Raw genomic sequence first — 18,232 nt, 5'->3', positions numbered from 1 at the left:
CTAATCTATGGACCTTTTTTTTTTAGAATTATGCATTTTCTCCCTGGTTCAGTTTCTCATTAGACTTGATTTTTTTTAATTAAATGAAGCATATTATATATGAAAAGTTATAGCAGCTCTATATGATATTATCTTCTTTAGTTTGGGTTCAAACATCCTCTGGTATGGGCTACTTTGTGGGGGAATACATCACATTAATCCTTTTAGGAAGTAAGTTGAATGGAACCTGGGTTCTAGTTCTGTAGGGCTCATTCTACTGCTGATTTATCTTCTCATCTTGATGTAGTTCTTCAGTGCTTCCAACTAAAGCCTATGGTGATAACTAAAGATCTTTCCATTGATGAATAATAAGGCATAGTTTTGGTCTCCTCAGCCCCAGGAGTCAACTGAAACCATAGTTTTGTTTTTCAGCAGTTTTCTGCTTAGGTTCTAAGCCTCTTGCCTGCAAAGCTGAAGAACTGAGCATGTGTCTTGGGTGTAAAATCACTCAGTGCAGGAGCTTTCTCTGTACCTCCTTCCTTTCCAGGATCTCAGCCACTTTTCTCCTCACTGTCTAGGCTTTCCCTAACTATAATTATTGCCTTTCCAGTCTTGTGAGAATGCCAAAAAATCTGTTTGTTTTTCTGTTTCTTAGCTCAGTTTCTTACCGATTTTTAAGAATCGGCCAATTTCCTGAGAGGAAAAGTGACTTGCAGAATATCAGCTTATCTCTCTGCTGTTTCACTTACATTTTGGCCCTTGAAGCTTTAATTGCTTCGTCAATTCATAAATGCCTTAAAACAAACTTTTTAAAACAGATTTTATGTGGATTTTCTAATTATTCTTGGCAGGTCTGCTACAAATGAATCCATTAGAGCCTGAAAAAAAGTCTGTTTTTTATTTTTGAAAATGTGTAGTGATATTTATGTGTGTTTATTTTGCATAAATGATATTTTAATATAACCTTTTATTCAGTATTTTATAAGATATATTTATGTATATAAGTAGTTTGTATATGTATGTATGCATGTGTGTGTACATGTATATATATGTATATACAGTTAGTAGAGGTTACTGCTTTTAACTCCAGGATAATATGACATAATTTGCTTTCAACACGATTTATATATTCATTCACATTTTGATGGACATTCACATGTTGCCTTCAACTCCCTGCTACTACAAACAGTGTATAATAACATACATATCACCTCATGGTCCTTTATGAGAATTTGTGATGTATATGTGCTAATGAGGGGATGATGGAATGATTGTATATACACATAAAATTATTTACTTCTTTAAATGATATTCTAATATATCATCATTGAAAATTACTTGGTACTGATGCTTAAGCCCATACTTTTAATGAAACATTATATATTTTAGTATTGTCTCGCTTTTTAAAAAAATATCGGTAATGCTGCATTAAATAATTGAGAAATTTTCCCTTCTTTCCAAGAATTTGTATGCTTTAAAAATTATTTATTTATGGTTTAAAAAGGCACTGTAAGTAAAACTGACCCACCTTAGATAAGTGGTCTAAACCTGGAATTATGATGACCTGTAAAAGCCTAAAAGAAATGATTATAATGTCTGTTAAAAAGTTATGCTTCTGTTTATTTTTCTTCAGCACTTATCACAGTTTTGCTTTATGTATTTGTTGAAAGGTTATTTGGAACATAAGCCTTAAGAACTGTTGCCTTTTTATTGTCAGTATACACTTGTATCAATATAAGTTGCATATTTTCTTCCTTTTGATGTTTTTTCTTGACTTTTTAACTTAAATTTAATTTTTTTTTTTAAATTTAATTTTTTAATCTCCATATTTTTTACAGATTTATTTATTTCTTTGAGAGAGTGCATGAGCAGGAGGAGAAACAGAAAGAGAGACAGAGACGGAAAGGATCCTTGAGCAGACTCCCCACTGAGCACAGAGCCTATGCAGGGCTCAATCCTAGGTCTCTGACATCATGACCTGACCTAAAATCAAGAGTTGGCCCCTTAATCAACTGAGCCACCTAGATGCCCCTCATCTCTGTATTTTTTAAAATCATGACACATTCTATTATTTTAATTTTGTAGTCATTGTCTGGTACTTTTACTATGAGCAATATACTGTTAGACTTTATTTTTTAACTAACTACGAAACCATTTATCTTGGAGTTTGTAAATTTTCTATGCTTACTTAAATAATTAAATTTTACTTATTTTTTTGTTGTTGTTGATAATCATTTTAGTTTTGTCCTAGCTGCCTGTTGTGTTTTATGGCTATTTTTTTATTAGAATATATACTATCTAATGATTTATTAGATATTAATGTTTGTCAGTTGTACCAGTGTTTATTTTTATATTTTGAAAATAAATATATGTTTAATTATTAAGTAATAAGACATTTTTAAATCTCTACTATTTCATTTGAAAAATTTAGTATAATTCTGCTGCTCCCACACTTCCCCTAAACATAAGATATCCCAAGTTTTATTGTTAATGGAAGGCTAAGAGAAGTCTGACTTAAGAATAATAGATTGGAGGAGCACCTGAGTGGCTCAGTTGGTTGAGTGACCAGCTCTTGGTTTCAGCTCAGTAAATGATTTCATGGCTCATAGGATCGAACTTCACATAAGCTCCATGCTCAAAGGGGAGTCTGCTTGAAGATTCTTTCCCTTTGCCCCTTCTCCCACCTACTCTTTCTCTATCAAATAAAAATAAATAAATCTTAAAAAAAAAGAATAGATTGGGAATGGGAGGACAAATGTGTTTTGAGGAGCTAACAAGAAATATCTTCAAGGTGAACTGAAATAGGACAAGCTTCTAAAATGGTTCCAGGTCCAATTCTTGTTAGAGGGCCAAGACCCAAGAATTAGAGAAGTCACTTCAAAGACCACAATGTAAAAACAAGCCTGGAGTGTAAAAATAAAATTAAGTCAGGAGTCATGAAAAATTTGGTGCAAAGAAGATCATGAACAAATGGGAACTTTGTGGATTATTTGGAGTGAACATTGATGGAGGCCTTTGATTTATCTTTTTGGGAATTATTGGTTTATAGCCAATAATATGTCAAGCTGACTTAAAGGATTTCAGTAGAGCTAGTGCTATAAGAATTGAAATCAGAATGAATCCTTGAGTACTGATAAGTCAGAAACTTCATTGTATAATGAAACTTTAGCTGACTCTTAAAGGAGAGAAATGTGGAGAAACACAGAAAATGGAAGAATGCAATCTGACTCAACAATAATAATGAATTTACAATTATGAAGAAAAGGGTCAATAATGACAGACTGAATAGCTGTGGAGTATTGCTAACCAATCTTTTTTCTTTTTTTAAAATTTAATTTTAATTCCAGTTAGTTAACACAGTGTTATATTAGTTCAGGGATACAGTATAGTGATTCAGCAATTCCATATATTACCCAGGGCTCACTCATCACAATTGCATTTCTTAATCCTCATCACCTATTTAACACATCCTCCCACCCATCTCCCCACTTACAATCATCAATTTGTTCTTTATAATTAATAATCTGTTTCTTGTTTCTCTCTCTCTCTCTCTCTCTTTTTCCTTTTGCTCATTTGTTTTGTTTCCTAAATTCCAGAAGAGTGAAATCATGGCTATTTGTCTTTCTCTGACTGAATTATTTTGCTTACCATTATATCTCCTGCTCCATCCATATCTTTGCAAATTGCAATATTTCATTCTTTTCCATTGCTGAATATTTGCATTGTATACATATCCCATATATTTTTTATCTATTCATCAATTTTGGGCTGCTTCTATATCTTGGCTATTATAAATAATACTTCTATAAAATAAGGGTGTATGTATCTCTTTGAATAAATGTTTTTGTATTCTTTGGGTAAATACATAATAGTGTGATTACTGGATTATAGGGTAGTTCTATTTTTAACTTATTGAGAAATCTCCATATTGTTTTCCACAGTGACTGCACCAGTTTGCATTCCCACCAACAGTGCAAGAGGGTTCCTTTTCTCCTGTATCCATGCCAACACCTGTTGTTTCTTGTGTTTTTGATTTTAGCCATTCTGAGAGATGTGAAGTGATATAGCATTATAGTTTTGATTTGCATTTCCCTGATGGTAAGTGATGATGAGCAACTCTTCATGTGTCTGTTGGCCATCTGTATGTCTTCTTTGCAGAAATATCTATTCATGTATTCTACCCATTTTTAATTGGATTATTTAGTTTTAGGGTGTTGAGTTTTCTAAGTTCTTTAAATATTTTGGATATTAACTCTTTATTAGATATGCCATTTGCAGATATCTTCTTCTATTCTATAGATTGCCCTTCAGTTTTGTTGACTGCTTCTTCCACTGTGTAGAACTTTTTATTTTGATATAGTCCCAATACTTTAATTTTGCTTTTGTTTCCCTTGCCTCAGAAAAAAAAGTTGCTATGGCTGATGTCAGAGAAGTTGCTGCCTGTGCTTTCTTCTAGGACTTTTATGGTTTCAGTTCTCACATTAGGTCTTTAATCCATTTGGGATTTATTTTTGCATATGGTGTAAGAAAATGGTACTGCTGACCAATCTTGCCTGATAGGAAATAACAGGTGAAAGAAATATAATTGTAATTATCATCTATTTTTCTCAGTTCTAGAGGAAAAGCTGTCCATTCCTTCTTTAGTCAGTAAGCGTCATTAGGGCAGGGATCATTTTTATCATCTTGACAATATAAATCCCCTACTTAAACAAAAACCTAAGAGTTAATGCATGTTTGATAATTGTGCATTGAAAGAAGAAAAGAAGGTGATGATGAGCTATTTCGTGGTTTGGGCCAATGAGTATTGCAATCAGGAACCATCAAAGACTAATTTAGGTAGTCACAAAGTAAATACTGAATATGTTGGAGAAAAACAAATGAAGAAATGGCTCATCATGAAAGGATTTTTGTGATACCACTTGGGAAAGCATTTTTCTTGCAGGATTTCGAATTGGGTGTACTTGTAACATAAATTTTTTCCATTAACATCAGAGCTAGCATTCTTAATAGAATGATATGGAACATTAAAACAATTATCCATTATCCATTATCAGATACTTCATTCCACTCCACCCACATACCAGTAAAATGCCTTTGTATCACTAATCTGGGTATTACTAAAGATTACTGAAGATCACTGCAACATTTTCAAAACCTTTTGAAATTTTCTTTTGCCTAGCAGAAGATCCTAAGCACACCCAACAATACTACTTTTAAGTAAGGGGCCAGAGAAAATATAGACAATGTTAATTAAAAAGCTATAGAAGCTTTATCAATCAAACTATATATAGAGTTTACTTTTTTAAAAAAGATTTTATTTATTCATGAGAGACACACAGAGCTAGAGAGGCAGAGACACAGGCAGAGGGAGAAGCAGGCCCCATGCAGGGAGCCCAAGGTGGGACTCAGCCTGGGACTCCAGGATCATGTCCTGGGTGGAAGGCAGTGCTAAACTGCTGAGCCACCCAGGCTGCTCCGAGTTTAATTTTTTTTTTTTTTAATGAATAAAATGACTGGAAATAATCATATAATGAATCATCAGTAGTCTTAAGTTCAACTAGATTTCTTAAAACCCAACAGAACTCAAGTGTTCTGTTCATTTTTTCTCAAAGTACGTATAGATATTTGTAATTGGAATCCAAAATAAAGTAGGATAAATACTGAACTATTTCAACAGTCAACGAATCCTTCTGAAGTAAACACTGCCACTTGTACAGAATGGTCTGTTTCCCAGGGCGGGAACTTGTTTGAGGCTGTGTGTTTTGGGTGGCAAAAAGGTGGTTACCTAGCAACAACCCCTCCTCCCAAGTCTCTGCAGCTAGAATGGTATTGTTCACGTCAGTGAATTGATTACTTGTTTGCTGAATTGAACGAGAACAATGTAATAATGTGGTAGGGTATGAATCTTAAACATAAGAAACTTACAGGTTTTTCCTGTGTGTTGGATCATCTTCCCATTCCTCATCTGGTGCCGGGAGAGGCTTGTATAAAGAGATTGGATAATAAATAATATGCTATTCATCAAATGAAAATGAGGGAAACCTCTGACATTTTAATTAATAACATTTATTTCAGTTTGGTTTTAAAGCAAGCAATGAAACAGTTACTATCTTCACAAAAGCATTAGCTCTGGGCAAGAGGTAATTTTATCACAATGTGCCCTTAGAAATGAGACAGCCCAGGGTGGGATGGGGTTCTGTAGAAAGAGAGTTTAAACAGTCTAGACAGATTTTAGATGACAGCATTTTGCCACCTGAAGCAAAATTAATGAGATACTAATTTATATAAAACATACAAATAAGGTACTTACATTTACAACAAATGAGTTTAACCATATGTTAGCAATAACTTAGCCAGGAAACACATATTCTAGTAAGCCTCACACCATATATTTTGTTTACCTGTGGTATATGAATCAAAATAAATACCACTTTCATCTAATGAATGTCTATTCCTAGGGACAATCCCACTAGGTTCATGCATAACTGAGGAAGCAAGTAATCTGAATGAAATGAAAAGATAAGGACACAAAACACAGGTTCTGCCAATGGAAAAAAAATTAAGCATAGTAAATTAGTTTATGTTTTCATAGCATGACAATATAGGGTTTTAAAAAATCTGTTAGAAGACTGTTAAAATGCCAAGTATGTGGGAACAGTAGAAAGGGAAAGAAAAGGACTTTGGTTTATAAAATTTTCCATGATGCAAAAGACTGAAGCTAATTTTCCCCCAGACACAATCCTGACGCTCAGGGTGACTGCTCACCAATGTGCAGGAACCTGTCACTTATGTAGTAGCTTTCTGGGAGCCACTCAGTGCCCCCGTCCTCCCCCATCCCAGCACATACTGAATGTCATTTGCTCACTGAGCTCCAGAGCAAAAGAATTCTTTGCGGAGCAATAATTGACAGTTGAAGTTACAACCTGAGTTCTCTCCTTTGGAAAATTGCTAAACATTTGTTTTAAAAGGAATACTCTTCAGATTAAAATTAATCAGATCCTGACACCCTATATTCTCCAGTTCTTCAAACCCAGAAATATCATCCATTCAGAAAAAAATGTTTTCCTAACAAAATGACCAATAATCATCAATTTCATTAATTTTTAATTTTGGTCTGATTCTTGTTATTATTTTGCACAATCCTGTTAGAAGTCAAGGCTTTTAACCAGAAATGCCATTCCAGGAGCAGTCTCATTATATGCAAAAGTCATAACTGAGAGTGAGTCAGAATACAGAAGGGATTATTCCCATCTGTTCCTAAGTACTTCAACTGGTCAAATGTCAGATATTAAAGGGAAGAGAACTGACAGACAGATGGAGCAACAGCATCAGCAAAATGTTTAGACTATTTATTAGAAAATAAGTGATTATAGAGGGAAAACTGTTATCTTATTTCAAATGGATTAATGCGCAGTGGATTCTTTTCTAACGTAGGTATAACATATCAAAGAAAAATTTAGAAAGCAAGAAACGTATTCCTGCATGTCACAATGTTCATTTGATGCAGACATTTCTGTCTTCTGACTCTTAGCCTAAATCATCCCTGTAAATCGCATTATTCTGATAACTCACAGGCACATTTTTACTCATCTTGATGATCAGAAGATTTTGTATTAGAAACTGACAAGAATGAGTTTGGGGGCTCATCACCATGTGCCTGTGAGCCCCCCTCCTGCCCCCCGCCCCAGAATAGCAAAGCTAATCTCCAGTAGTCCAACAGTTAAAATAATTGATGAGTATGTGTTGAATCCTCAGGGGAGAAGGGAGGAAGAAAGAAGGAGAGGAGAGGCTTGGAGGGTGGAGGGGAGGAGGGCAGGTGCTGATTTCAACCCTGTAGCGTCAGGATTGCGTCAATTCGGGTTTCAGCCACGTCTAGAGTCTCAGAGACGAGCTTCTCAGAAGAGCCAAAACAGGAACAGGGGTGGCAAATCACTGGGCGAGGGCGGGTGGACCTCCCTCTCTGCCTGCTCCCGTTCAGGGCACAGGTCCTCTGGGCTCTGCGCCGTTGTTTGCAGCGCTCGGGGAAGCCGGCGCCTCACATCCAGGCAAGGGAACCAAGCCAGGGAGTTTTCCGTTCAGCACCTCGGACAGAGCACGCAGCAAGAAAAATGGCTCCGATCACTACCAGCCGGGAAGAATTTGGTAAGCAAGTTACCCAACTTAGGACTGCGGTGGTGTCTTGAATACTCCAGGGTGGGCTGTTTCGTTGTTGTTGTTGTTGTTGTTGTTGTTGTTGATGATGATGATGATGATGATGATGATGATGATGATGTTTTTCCAGGGGATGTTGAATATGGATTTCCTAGGTAATCTGAAAAGAAAATGAGAACTGTAAAGGGGCAATCGTGGCTTATCTCTGTTGTTTCCCCCTTCCTTGCTGTCTTTCTCCTTAAGATTGCCTTCTGCTTGCTACAGGGATTTTACATCCAAGAAGTTCCGAAACGTTCAGGCAGCTCTGTAAATTGCAGCACGCGCTAAGTAAAGGAAAGGGGTCTGTTGTTTGCTGTGGGTTCCATTAATTCCGTAGGTGGTTTTTATTGGTAGGTAAATCTGTATTTAACTTACCAGGAGAAGCCAATGTTTCTGTGATTACATAAGGGTTTGATCTCGGTAGAAAGCAACTTGTATGTTGGTAGTTTGGGATATACACACACACACACACACACACACACACACATATATATAAAATTATATATATAATCTGTATATATATATTTTATTACAGAGTGTAACGTAAGGTTGTTTTTCTCTGCTGTTTTTCTTGTATCCTTGAAATGTGTTGCTAGTGGAAGACACAGAATCCTATGATGCTAGGGTTAAAGTGATATTTGGAATGAACTAGCTTGGTCCATTGCATTTCGCAGGTGAAGTAACCAAAGCCCAGAGAGATGAGGGAAGTGTTGCAGGTCGAACACTTAACTAAAAGGTACTGGAAAGTAGAATTAGGAATCATGTTTTCCAGTTCAATTTTCCTTTTCCTGTACCAGTTTTTTTGGCACCACTGCTCTCTTTCTCTCTTTCAGTAAGTAAAATCAGATGTACTTCAAACTAAAAAGTAGTATTTTTAGGTCCTATTATATCCCGAAGAGAAGAGATGGAGTTTTACTTACTTTACAAGTATTCAGAAAAATTCAGGAAATGTTACAGAAGTTTGTGAATAAGAAATGATATCTCCGAGTACATGAAAATTATTATTAAACTGAGTGAAATGACTGAGGTTTTTGCTCTCAAAAGCTTAAGACCTTTTCAGTAGAGAATACACAGTGAGTACAGAGTACATGAGTCTTTCCAGGATACATTGAAATTTTGCCTTGTGACATAAGTATTGAATAAATACAATCTGTGACATTAATTCAGAAACGAGTTTATTTTACAACATTTTATTTGGGTGATTGGAATTTATATTGTTGTGATGCTTATTCCTGATTTCTGATTTGAAAAGAAGAAATTTTCTACTACTGAGGCATTTTCAGAGATGGTGCTAGTGAAAAATATGTTATAGATTGGACCATTGATCTATTTAGGAGAGAAAAAGGACAATTTTCTATTGTTTTTATTGTTCTCCCAGGATTGGGTAAAGAACTACCTTAGTTTATGATTTGGTTTTGCTTCCTGGCCTTAGATTATTAGAGAGTCCAGGAGTGGAATCCCCCCCCCCCCCCCACAAAGACTTGAATAGAAGGAAAAACTGAAAAGCTGATAGTAAGTTTAGCTGATTATCTTTAGCTCTCGCCTCATTCTTTTTCTGCAGAATTCGCTGCTTTTTCTACTCGGGGAATTTAAAGGTTTATTTTTCATCTCTACATGACCAGTTTCTTGATATAATTTCAGTATAGAATTCTTATTGCTGGTTTTTAATCTTTTATATATTTGTTCTTATTTGTCATTACTGATTCTTATATTCTTTGAGTTTAGTTTTAAATTATGAAGAGACAGGCAGAAGATTTGGAGGGATGAGGAAGGGGAGTAACAAAAGATTATTCTTTCAGGGGTTATTCAAACAAGCCTTAACCCTTTCCTGACTGACTTCTAACTTTACTATTCACTATTTGGGATAAAAATAGTTAAGAATGAAATTAACTGCAGATAATATTACATTAGTTATAGTCACTATGATTATATTAAACACTGACTCAGTTGACGCACTGTGTCCAGATTTAGCAATATGCTTTTACTTACACAGTGTTATTAATCATTTGTTGGAGAAATATGCTTACATATGGGACATGATAAGCTTCATGCATAATCAGTGTTACCTAATGTCAGTAATTTAATGTGCCCTCATTCAAGGAAAGAATGCCAAGTTCAATTTGATTACCATTTGCCATGTAGAAATGTGCTAGAAAAAAATAAGTTTATGGATAAAATTGGACTCTAAATTATCTATACTTACTCTTCTCATTACACATAAGGAATGGTGATTCATTTGTAACTGTTTTTTTTTTTTTTTTATCCCACTTAGGTATAATTAATTTGTACTTTGGAAATTCAGTGTTTGAGAAATTTAGGATCTGTATACAAGGAATTTGTAGTGTTTATAAGTTATGTAAAATTAATATCCTGTTCTTCATTGTTTTTTGTTCTTTTTTCCCCTAATATATGTCACATTTCTCTTACCAGTGTTCCATAATTGAGATGGAAATTATTGACAAGTTTGTGACAATAGCATATAATGTTCCTTCATTTCTTAAAATTCCTGGAACCACTGAGCCCCTTTGCTCAGTGCTTGAATGTCTGCTGCGTGAATCTAGGATAAATAAAGAACTACTAAGAATATAAAATCTCTCAGTATTTGAAGAATGTACACTTAGAGTTTCATAGTCAGTAAAAATTGATGCTTCTGGAAAGCCTCAAAATGTCAAGAAAACATAATGAAATTAGTACTGACCTATCATGCTAGAGTTAACTCATGTTATCTGAGAAAAGAAAGGTAGGTCAGGGTCATTTGGCATCCCTCATCCCTGACCTAAGCCCAGTTTCATCATTTTATTTTATTTGTGAAAAATCACTAAAATAGAAAAGTTTCTATCATAGTGTATTTTTTTCTGTATGTCACACAGTGTATGTGTTTATTCCTAAGGTGATATGAAACATGTACATAACTCATACCCAGAACAGTCGGAAAGTAATCCAATCTGTGCAGCCTACAGCAATTGCCAGCTCCAGTATGCTTTTCAAATAGGCTCATACCTCCAACTCTGCTCCTTTAATATGTTATTGGTCATTTGATTTTTCAGATGAAATCCCCACAGTGGTGGGGATCTTCAGTGCATTTGGCCTGGTCTTCACAGTCTCTCTATTTGCGTGGATCTGCTGTCAGAGAAAATCATCCAAGTCTAACAAGACTCCTCCATATAAGTTTGTGCACGTACTAAAAGGAGTTGATATTTATCCTGAAAACCTAAGTAGCAAGAAGAAGTTCGGAGCAGATGACAAAAATGAAGTAAAGAATAAACCAGCTGTGCCAAAGAATTCATTACATCTTGACCTTGAGAAGAGAGATCTCAATGGCAATTTTCCCAAAACAAACCTCAAAGCTAGTACCCCTTCTGATCTGGAGAATGTGACCCCAAAGCTCTTTTCAGAAGGGGAGAAAGAGGCTGTTTCCCCTGATAGCTTAAAGTCCAGCACTTCCCTTTCTTCGGAAGAGAAGCAGGAGAAGCTGGGAACCCTCTTCTTCTCCTTAGAGTACAACTTTGAGAAGAAAGCGTTTGTGGTAAATATCAAGGAAGCCCGTGGCTTGCCTGCCATGGATGAGCAGTCAATGACCTCTGACCCATACATCAAAATGACGATCCTCCCAGAGAAGAAGCATAAAGTGAAAACCAGAGTTCTGAGAAAGACCTTGGACCCGGCTTTTGATGAGACCTTCACATTCTATGGGATCCTCTACACCCAGATCCAAGAGTTGGCCTTGCACTTCACAATCTTGAGTTTTGACAGGTTTTCAAGAGATGATATCATTGGAGAAGTCCTTATCCCTCTTGCAGGAATTGAATTATCTGATGGAAAAATGTTAATGAACAGAGAGATTATCAAAAGAAATGTTAGGGTAATTCATTTTTAGTGCTTAAAGTATTTATAAACAATCTTTTATTTAGCTTTTTTTGTATCTAGGGGATTTTCATTAAACTGATAAGTTTTATACATATCACCTTTACCATGTTTAATTATTATTAATCATAATAAAAAGGGGAACAAGGGAATAGAGTGTATGAAAGAATATTTAATCCACAACTGAAATGCTTAAAGTATTTTAATTATATAAAATGAATAGGCATTTTTACGGATATTTAAATAATACTTATATAAGTATTTTTATTAATTCCTATCATAAGTGTTTTGACTAAGATTGCCACTTAAACTAAAATACAGGCAAATATTTCTTATGCATAAACCAGTTAACAAATATGTTTCAAGGTCAGCATAATTGAATTTGAAATTTAAAGTAAAATCAATTTATCCTGATGATTTGGAAGTTGTATTGACTTTTCATGGAATTTCTTTTTAAGGAGGAGACATCATATCATATTGAATTATAAATGTTCATCACTATGTTGTATGACAAGAAGTGAGCTATTCTGCCTTTGTAGTTACACTGCTTTGGTAGCTCTGAGACTATTAGACAATGATAAGATGTCAAAATTAATTCTATTTCTCCTTTAAGTATAGAACTCAATTGCTTTAAACTGTAGTATTTCAGAATAACTTGCTTCTATAAGGCATGATTTTATAGAATACCATAAAGCTCACCTTTGTTTCTTTGTTGAAATTAATGAAAAGTCAAAGTTCAGAAAATTAAGTAGCTTCTTTGAGACACCCAGTTGTTTAGTAGCACAGCAGGAATAAAGACCTATTCCTAGCTCTTATTCTTCTTGGACTCCTTATTCCTATAATGACCCCATTATAGTTTTTGTATATAGATTGAAGTTTTATATGGCCAGCCATCATTCTTAGTTATAATCTAGCCCTGAGTTTACATTTTGTTACTATCATATAAAACTTGTAATTTGAGTTCTTCATCATCTTACTGAATATCTTTAAAGTAAAAATAAAATCTAAGTAGCATACAAAGAAGGATCTTATGATACTCTCCAAAAACAAAGTATTGAAAATTGAGTCAATTCCCTCCAATACTTAATTCATTTCTTAGATTTGAATGAGGACTTTGAGTGGGGGCTGGGGACAGAGCATTTTAACTCCATCAGCCCCCTTGGGCAGGAGATGGTAGCAGTTAGAATAAATTTCAGTTGGTCTGAATTCAAATTTCAATAATGTCAGTGCTTTTGAAAAAAACTGAAATCAAATCAAGCTTGAATCATTTTGCCCTATTACAGAGCCATTCACATGATCAGACAATTTTTATTACTATTAATAACTTTAAAAAGTAGTTATTTTAGTTAAAAAGCAAAAGTAAAAAACAAAACAAAACACAAAAAACAACAACACCTGTATAGGTTATACTCTGTTACCCTTTTAAACATTTCTAGTAATGGGTGTGGCTAACTCTACAGATTTTAACATCCTGTAGTACCTAAAATCACCACAAGATGGCAGCCAGTTTTTAGAATGTGAGAGTACTGCACAAAAGCTTGAATTCCTTAGCATATTAAAAATAAGTAGGAAAATTACATTTAAATCATAACATTGTATGGCTTTAAAGTGTTGCTATAAGTACAAACTTCAAACAAAAAATAATAAAAAAACTTACACCACATCTCTCTTTGTTTAGAAGTCTTCAGGACGGGGTGAGTTACTGATCTCTCTCTGCTATCAATCCACTACAAATACTCTCACTGTGGTTGTTTTAAAAGCTCGACACCTGCCGAAATCTGATGTGTCTGGACTCTCAGGTAAGAATGCTTCTGAGAAAACTCAAGTCTCAGTGTACAAGTGAGTAATAAATTGAGCAAAATAGTTGGCAACTAATATGATTTTGATTTACCTTTTACTCACAAGAGCAAGTGATGTGATTGTTTTTTCTGCTTCTCATTTAATGGAATAACGATGTGGGCCAAACCATTAGCAAGAAAAATAAAACTACATAGTCCTAAAATCTAAATCATTGCTAATACATCGTAGATGTCTGATTGAGTGGGTTTGAAGCAGAAAGCAGTGATAAATGCAGAGGTGAGAGGTCATTGCCAAAAACAGCAATGGTTTGGGAGAAGAGTCCATTATTTTCATGTTTTTAATGAGCCTGCCTACATTTACACTTCTGTTACTATTTTATTATTTTTCCTTTAATTCCTTATGCATCTGCTTTAAGCATTAGCTTTTAGTTTTGTGACTAATTTAAAAAAATTATTTATTGTATTGCACAGTGAAAAGAACACATGGCCTATGGGTTAAAGTGATATGAGTTCGATTCCTAATCCTTCCATTTTAGCATATAACCATGGTTATGTTTCATAATCTCTCTATAAACTATATATAATAATACTTAACTTTAGGGGGATTGAGAAGACTAGAAAGATATACTTCATTAAAAAACATCTAGTTTTATTATTATTATTATTATTGTTACTGTTACTATTATTTGATAATCGCAGTTGAATGTCTCAAATGTTTAGATTAGGAAGCTGAACAGAATCATATACTTCGACTAGAAAGAGGCAAAATAATATAATTAAATGTGCGATAAGGTAGTATGATCCTAACATCCACACATTAAGGATGACACAGGGAAGACCAACACTGGAAAACAAGAAGCAAACCCAGCTGGTGATAGAGAAGCACAAAATTCAAAGCAAAAAAGTACATTGCCATTGTGAATTCTAAATGCCTCTTCAACAAAAAAAAGATAGGTAGAGAGACTCATCCAGTCATACAACTCAGTCAGGCTGAGTCTTGTCTGATGTTTTTTTCTTCTATCCTATTTTCTGGAATGGGTTCTAAGTAATCAAAACCATTAATTTTTTAAATATTATCTCTTTAAAAAAAAAATATTATCTCTTTTTCCTGCCATTATACTTCCTTTCCCATCCTGTGGTTTAGAGCTATTTTCTCTTCACATTGCGCATTCTTACTTGTTTTCAATTCGTTGATTAATAGAGAGGCCAGGCTTTATCCATATTTTCACTTTGTTCTGACTCATTTTCATTACCATCTCACTTTATTGGCATGCAACAATCTCTAAGGGCACCAGTATGTGGAGATCAACTCTCCAGCCAGGTTCTGCCGGTATAACATCTGTCGTTTACCATTGCAGATCCCTACGTGAAAGTGAACCTGTACCATGCCAAAAAGAGAATCTCTAAAAAGAAGACTCACGTGAAGAAATGCACCCCCAATGCAGTGTTCAATGAACTATTTGTCTTTGATATTCCTTGTGAGAGTCTTGAAGAGATAAGTGTTGAATTTCTGGTTTTAGATTCTGAAAGGGGATCCAGAAATGAGGTGATAGGGAGGTTGGTCCTGGGAGCAACAGCAGAAGGAACCCGTGGAGAGCACTGGAAAGAGATCTGGGACTATCCCAGGAGACAAATTGCCAAGTGGCATATGCTCTGTGATGGGTAGCATCCTAGTTATGATGAGTTGGAACTCAATGGTTTTTACTAGGCAAGGAGCAATTTTCTTTCTCTTTTTTTCCTGATATGTGATTACAAGCTTGTGGAAACAAGCTGCCCTTTTTTTTTTTTTGGTTGTTAGAAATGGATTGAATTAGCAGACCAGAAAGTAACTATAAATGTGTGTCATGATACTTTCCCCCCAATATTCGAGAAGTTGGATAAATTTTCCTGAGGTATTTAATTTCTTCTGCAGGTGGCCAGAGTAGCCAAGCATTTTATGAATATGGCAGTGCAATCCCAAGCTATGGATATGGTTTAGAAGGTGATGATCTCATGGGAACGTATCACTGGAAAGCCATGTGGTTTTTAGGATTTAGAAATGAAAAGCATGCTTTCTCTTATGAAAATTCATCCATTTTTCTTCAGATGGGAAGTCCATTTTTCTTTAAATCCAAAGATATTAAAGAACATTCTCTAGTTTGTTTTTATTCATTATGTCGCGTGCAAATGGTTGTCTTGCATATAAAAAAAGCATATGGTCATTTCTCTTTAGTTTGTAATTATTTGATACTTTATCATACAAAGAGTAACTTGCTTTTGTTTCAAAAGGACAGTGAACAAGCTGAGAAATCACTTTATCAAAGGGCTGAGTTGAGAACACTGTGGCTGAAATATTATTTTTCTCCCTCCTAACGTTATATGTGAGTCAAATTGTTGTAAAATATGATCTCACATAAGAACCACAGCCTTGTATTATTCACTGCCCTTCATAAACATCAGTGTGGTCTAAGAAAGCCCTGTTTACCATTGTGAAATTGTGGAATTAGTTAGTGGGTCAAGAAATAAACTTCAGCTGGAAATGCAGTTAGAAATGCAGCTTTCTGAAAAGAAATATGTACAGTCTGTAAGTGTGCATTCAGGGCCATCCCTTGTGCACAGAAAGGGCATAGCTAAGTCTTCGTTTAGCTTGTCCTCCCCCAAGAACGGACTAAGCTACTATTTGGAAAGAAACAGAATGAGAACTGAAGTTTTAACCCTTGCCAGATAGAAAGCGTCACTTAAGCCAACAAACTAAGTAATGCCTAAAAAATAGCTACACAGCAAAGCCTAATATAATTTACACGTGTTCACACAAAATATATTTAGGCTGTCAAATTAGCACAACAAAGTATGTTTCACTATCTTTTCTAGGCTAATTTGTCTCGAGCTGTTGTCTGTGGAGCAGTTTATAGACTCGTGTCTTGTATGGTTTTTCCAGTACCAGGGCTTTAAAATTCAATAGCAACCTGCGAGAGCAAAGCAACGCCCTGGGATTACTTGAAAGAATGAACTTGAGGTAGCATCACTATATTTGAGTTTTTAGCGAGTATGAGTGAAACGGGGTACAGTCGAATTATTAAATATGCAAGTTAGAAATAAAGTCTACTGAAAAATTCACATTTTGAGTCAGGTTTTGTGTCAGTACTTTAGCAGTTTTTGAGAATGTGTTTGATATCACAGTGTTTGTAAATTCTATGACAATGCATTTTCAATACAACTTATACATGCTTTTTATGACTATGCCTAATGTAAAGAAAATGTTTTACATTCTGTATGTACAAAGATTGAAGTCAGCCTCTTTTTTGTGCTTTAAGATGACTTTGGGATTAAAAAGAATATCCCCTATCATTGTCTTTATTCCATCAGAAAGTTACCGCACAGCATTTCTACGAAAGCAACATGAAATGAATTATAGTCAATGTGTGGTTTGGGGACGTCAAATGGCCTTTTTCTTGTATGTATATTTGGTATCATGGGCCATGTAATATAATATATTTTGGAGCTCTGAAAAGTTGTGAGGAGTCAACTCTAAGTATCCTTCACAGCAGCCAGAAGTTAACGGTGGTATCAAGTAAAGTATGGTTGTTGGCGGGTGATTTTTTTTTTTTAAGTGGAACAAACAAAACCAACAACAAATACTTTTAAAATTACAATGAATAATTTGTAAATAGTTTTTAGTTTTTAAAATTTAAAGTGTTTTTGAGTGTGAAAAGTTGAGTAAAACTCTTTGTAACTGCTTTTAAGGAAAGAAAAAAGGAAAACTAGAAAGAAATTGAAACAGGCAGGGACATGTGATCCCATCATCTTCTGAAAATTTTACTGTTTTAAAATGTATTACAATATCAGTGTGAATATCTTGAATTCTGTTACAAATCCTGCGCTGTATGAAACATGTAAATTAATTGTTTGTCTCATTAGCAAATCCAACCCCCCTAATGAGGAGGTCTTTATGTTTGAAGAACCGTGTAACTCAGTAACTGACTTGTTCTGATGTTGTAACTCAATAGAAGTGATTTGGAAGGAAGCATGGTGTATGAGATGGTGTCTGTTCTTTCGTGCCAGCTCTGTATGATGTTTGTAAGACCATGTTTGTAAGACATGAATAAATTGCTGCTTTTGCCCAACCCATTTCAACTCAAACTTTCTGCCAATAGACTCTGTAATAAGAATCTTATTTCTTTCTAAGCTTTAAGTTTCCTGAATGGATCTCCTGGCATAGCATAGTTATCATTAGTGATTCAGCACCAAGGTCTTCCATCTATCATAATTTCTTTTGTTTAATCTTCACAATAATCATTGGAGACAATTATCATTATTCCTATGATACAAAAGCAAAACTCGAGACTTGAGAAGCTTAGGCAATTGACTCAAGAGCATGTGGATAGTAAATAGAAGGATTTCTTGGCTGACTATGCTCTTCC

General features: G+C 34.9%; 1 protein-coding gene across 2 annotated transcripts in view; it reads left to right on the top strand.

Moving 5' to 3' along the window:
* SYT4 (synaptotagmin 4) overlaps positions 1-17,939 on the top strand; it is a 247,903-nt gene extending 229,964 nt beyond the window's left edge. The window contains exons 1-4 of one of the 2 annotated variants that reach the window (XM_041725876.1): positions 7,848-8,121; positions 11,217-12,031; positions 13,712-13,832; positions 15,191-17,939. In XM_041725876.1, the coding sequence (XP_041581810.1) occupies positions 8,088-8,121; positions 11,217-12,031; positions 13,712-13,832; positions 15,191-15,498 (1,278 nt within the window). In that variant the 5' untranslated portion in view covers positions 7,848-8,087 and the 3' untranslated portion in view covers positions 15,499-17,939. Of the gene's footprint in view, positions 1-7,847; positions 8,122-11,216; positions 12,032-13,711; positions 13,833-15,190 lie in introns of those variants that run through there. The other variant, XM_041725867.1, reaches the window with a different exon arrangement.
* Positions 17,940-18,232: the final 293 nt, after the last annotated feature.

Source organism: Vulpes lagopus, chromosome 1 (assembly GCF_018345385.1).
Source record: "Vulpes lagopus strain Blue_001 chromosome 1, ASM1834538v1, whole genome shotgun sequence".
In the NCBI taxonomy this organism is placed as follows: Eukaryota; Metazoa; Chordata; class Mammalia; order Carnivora; family Canidae; genus Vulpes; species Vulpes lagopus.
Note: the sequence above shows the minus strand (reverse complement) of the source record. Positions and strands in the feature narration are given on the sequence as shown.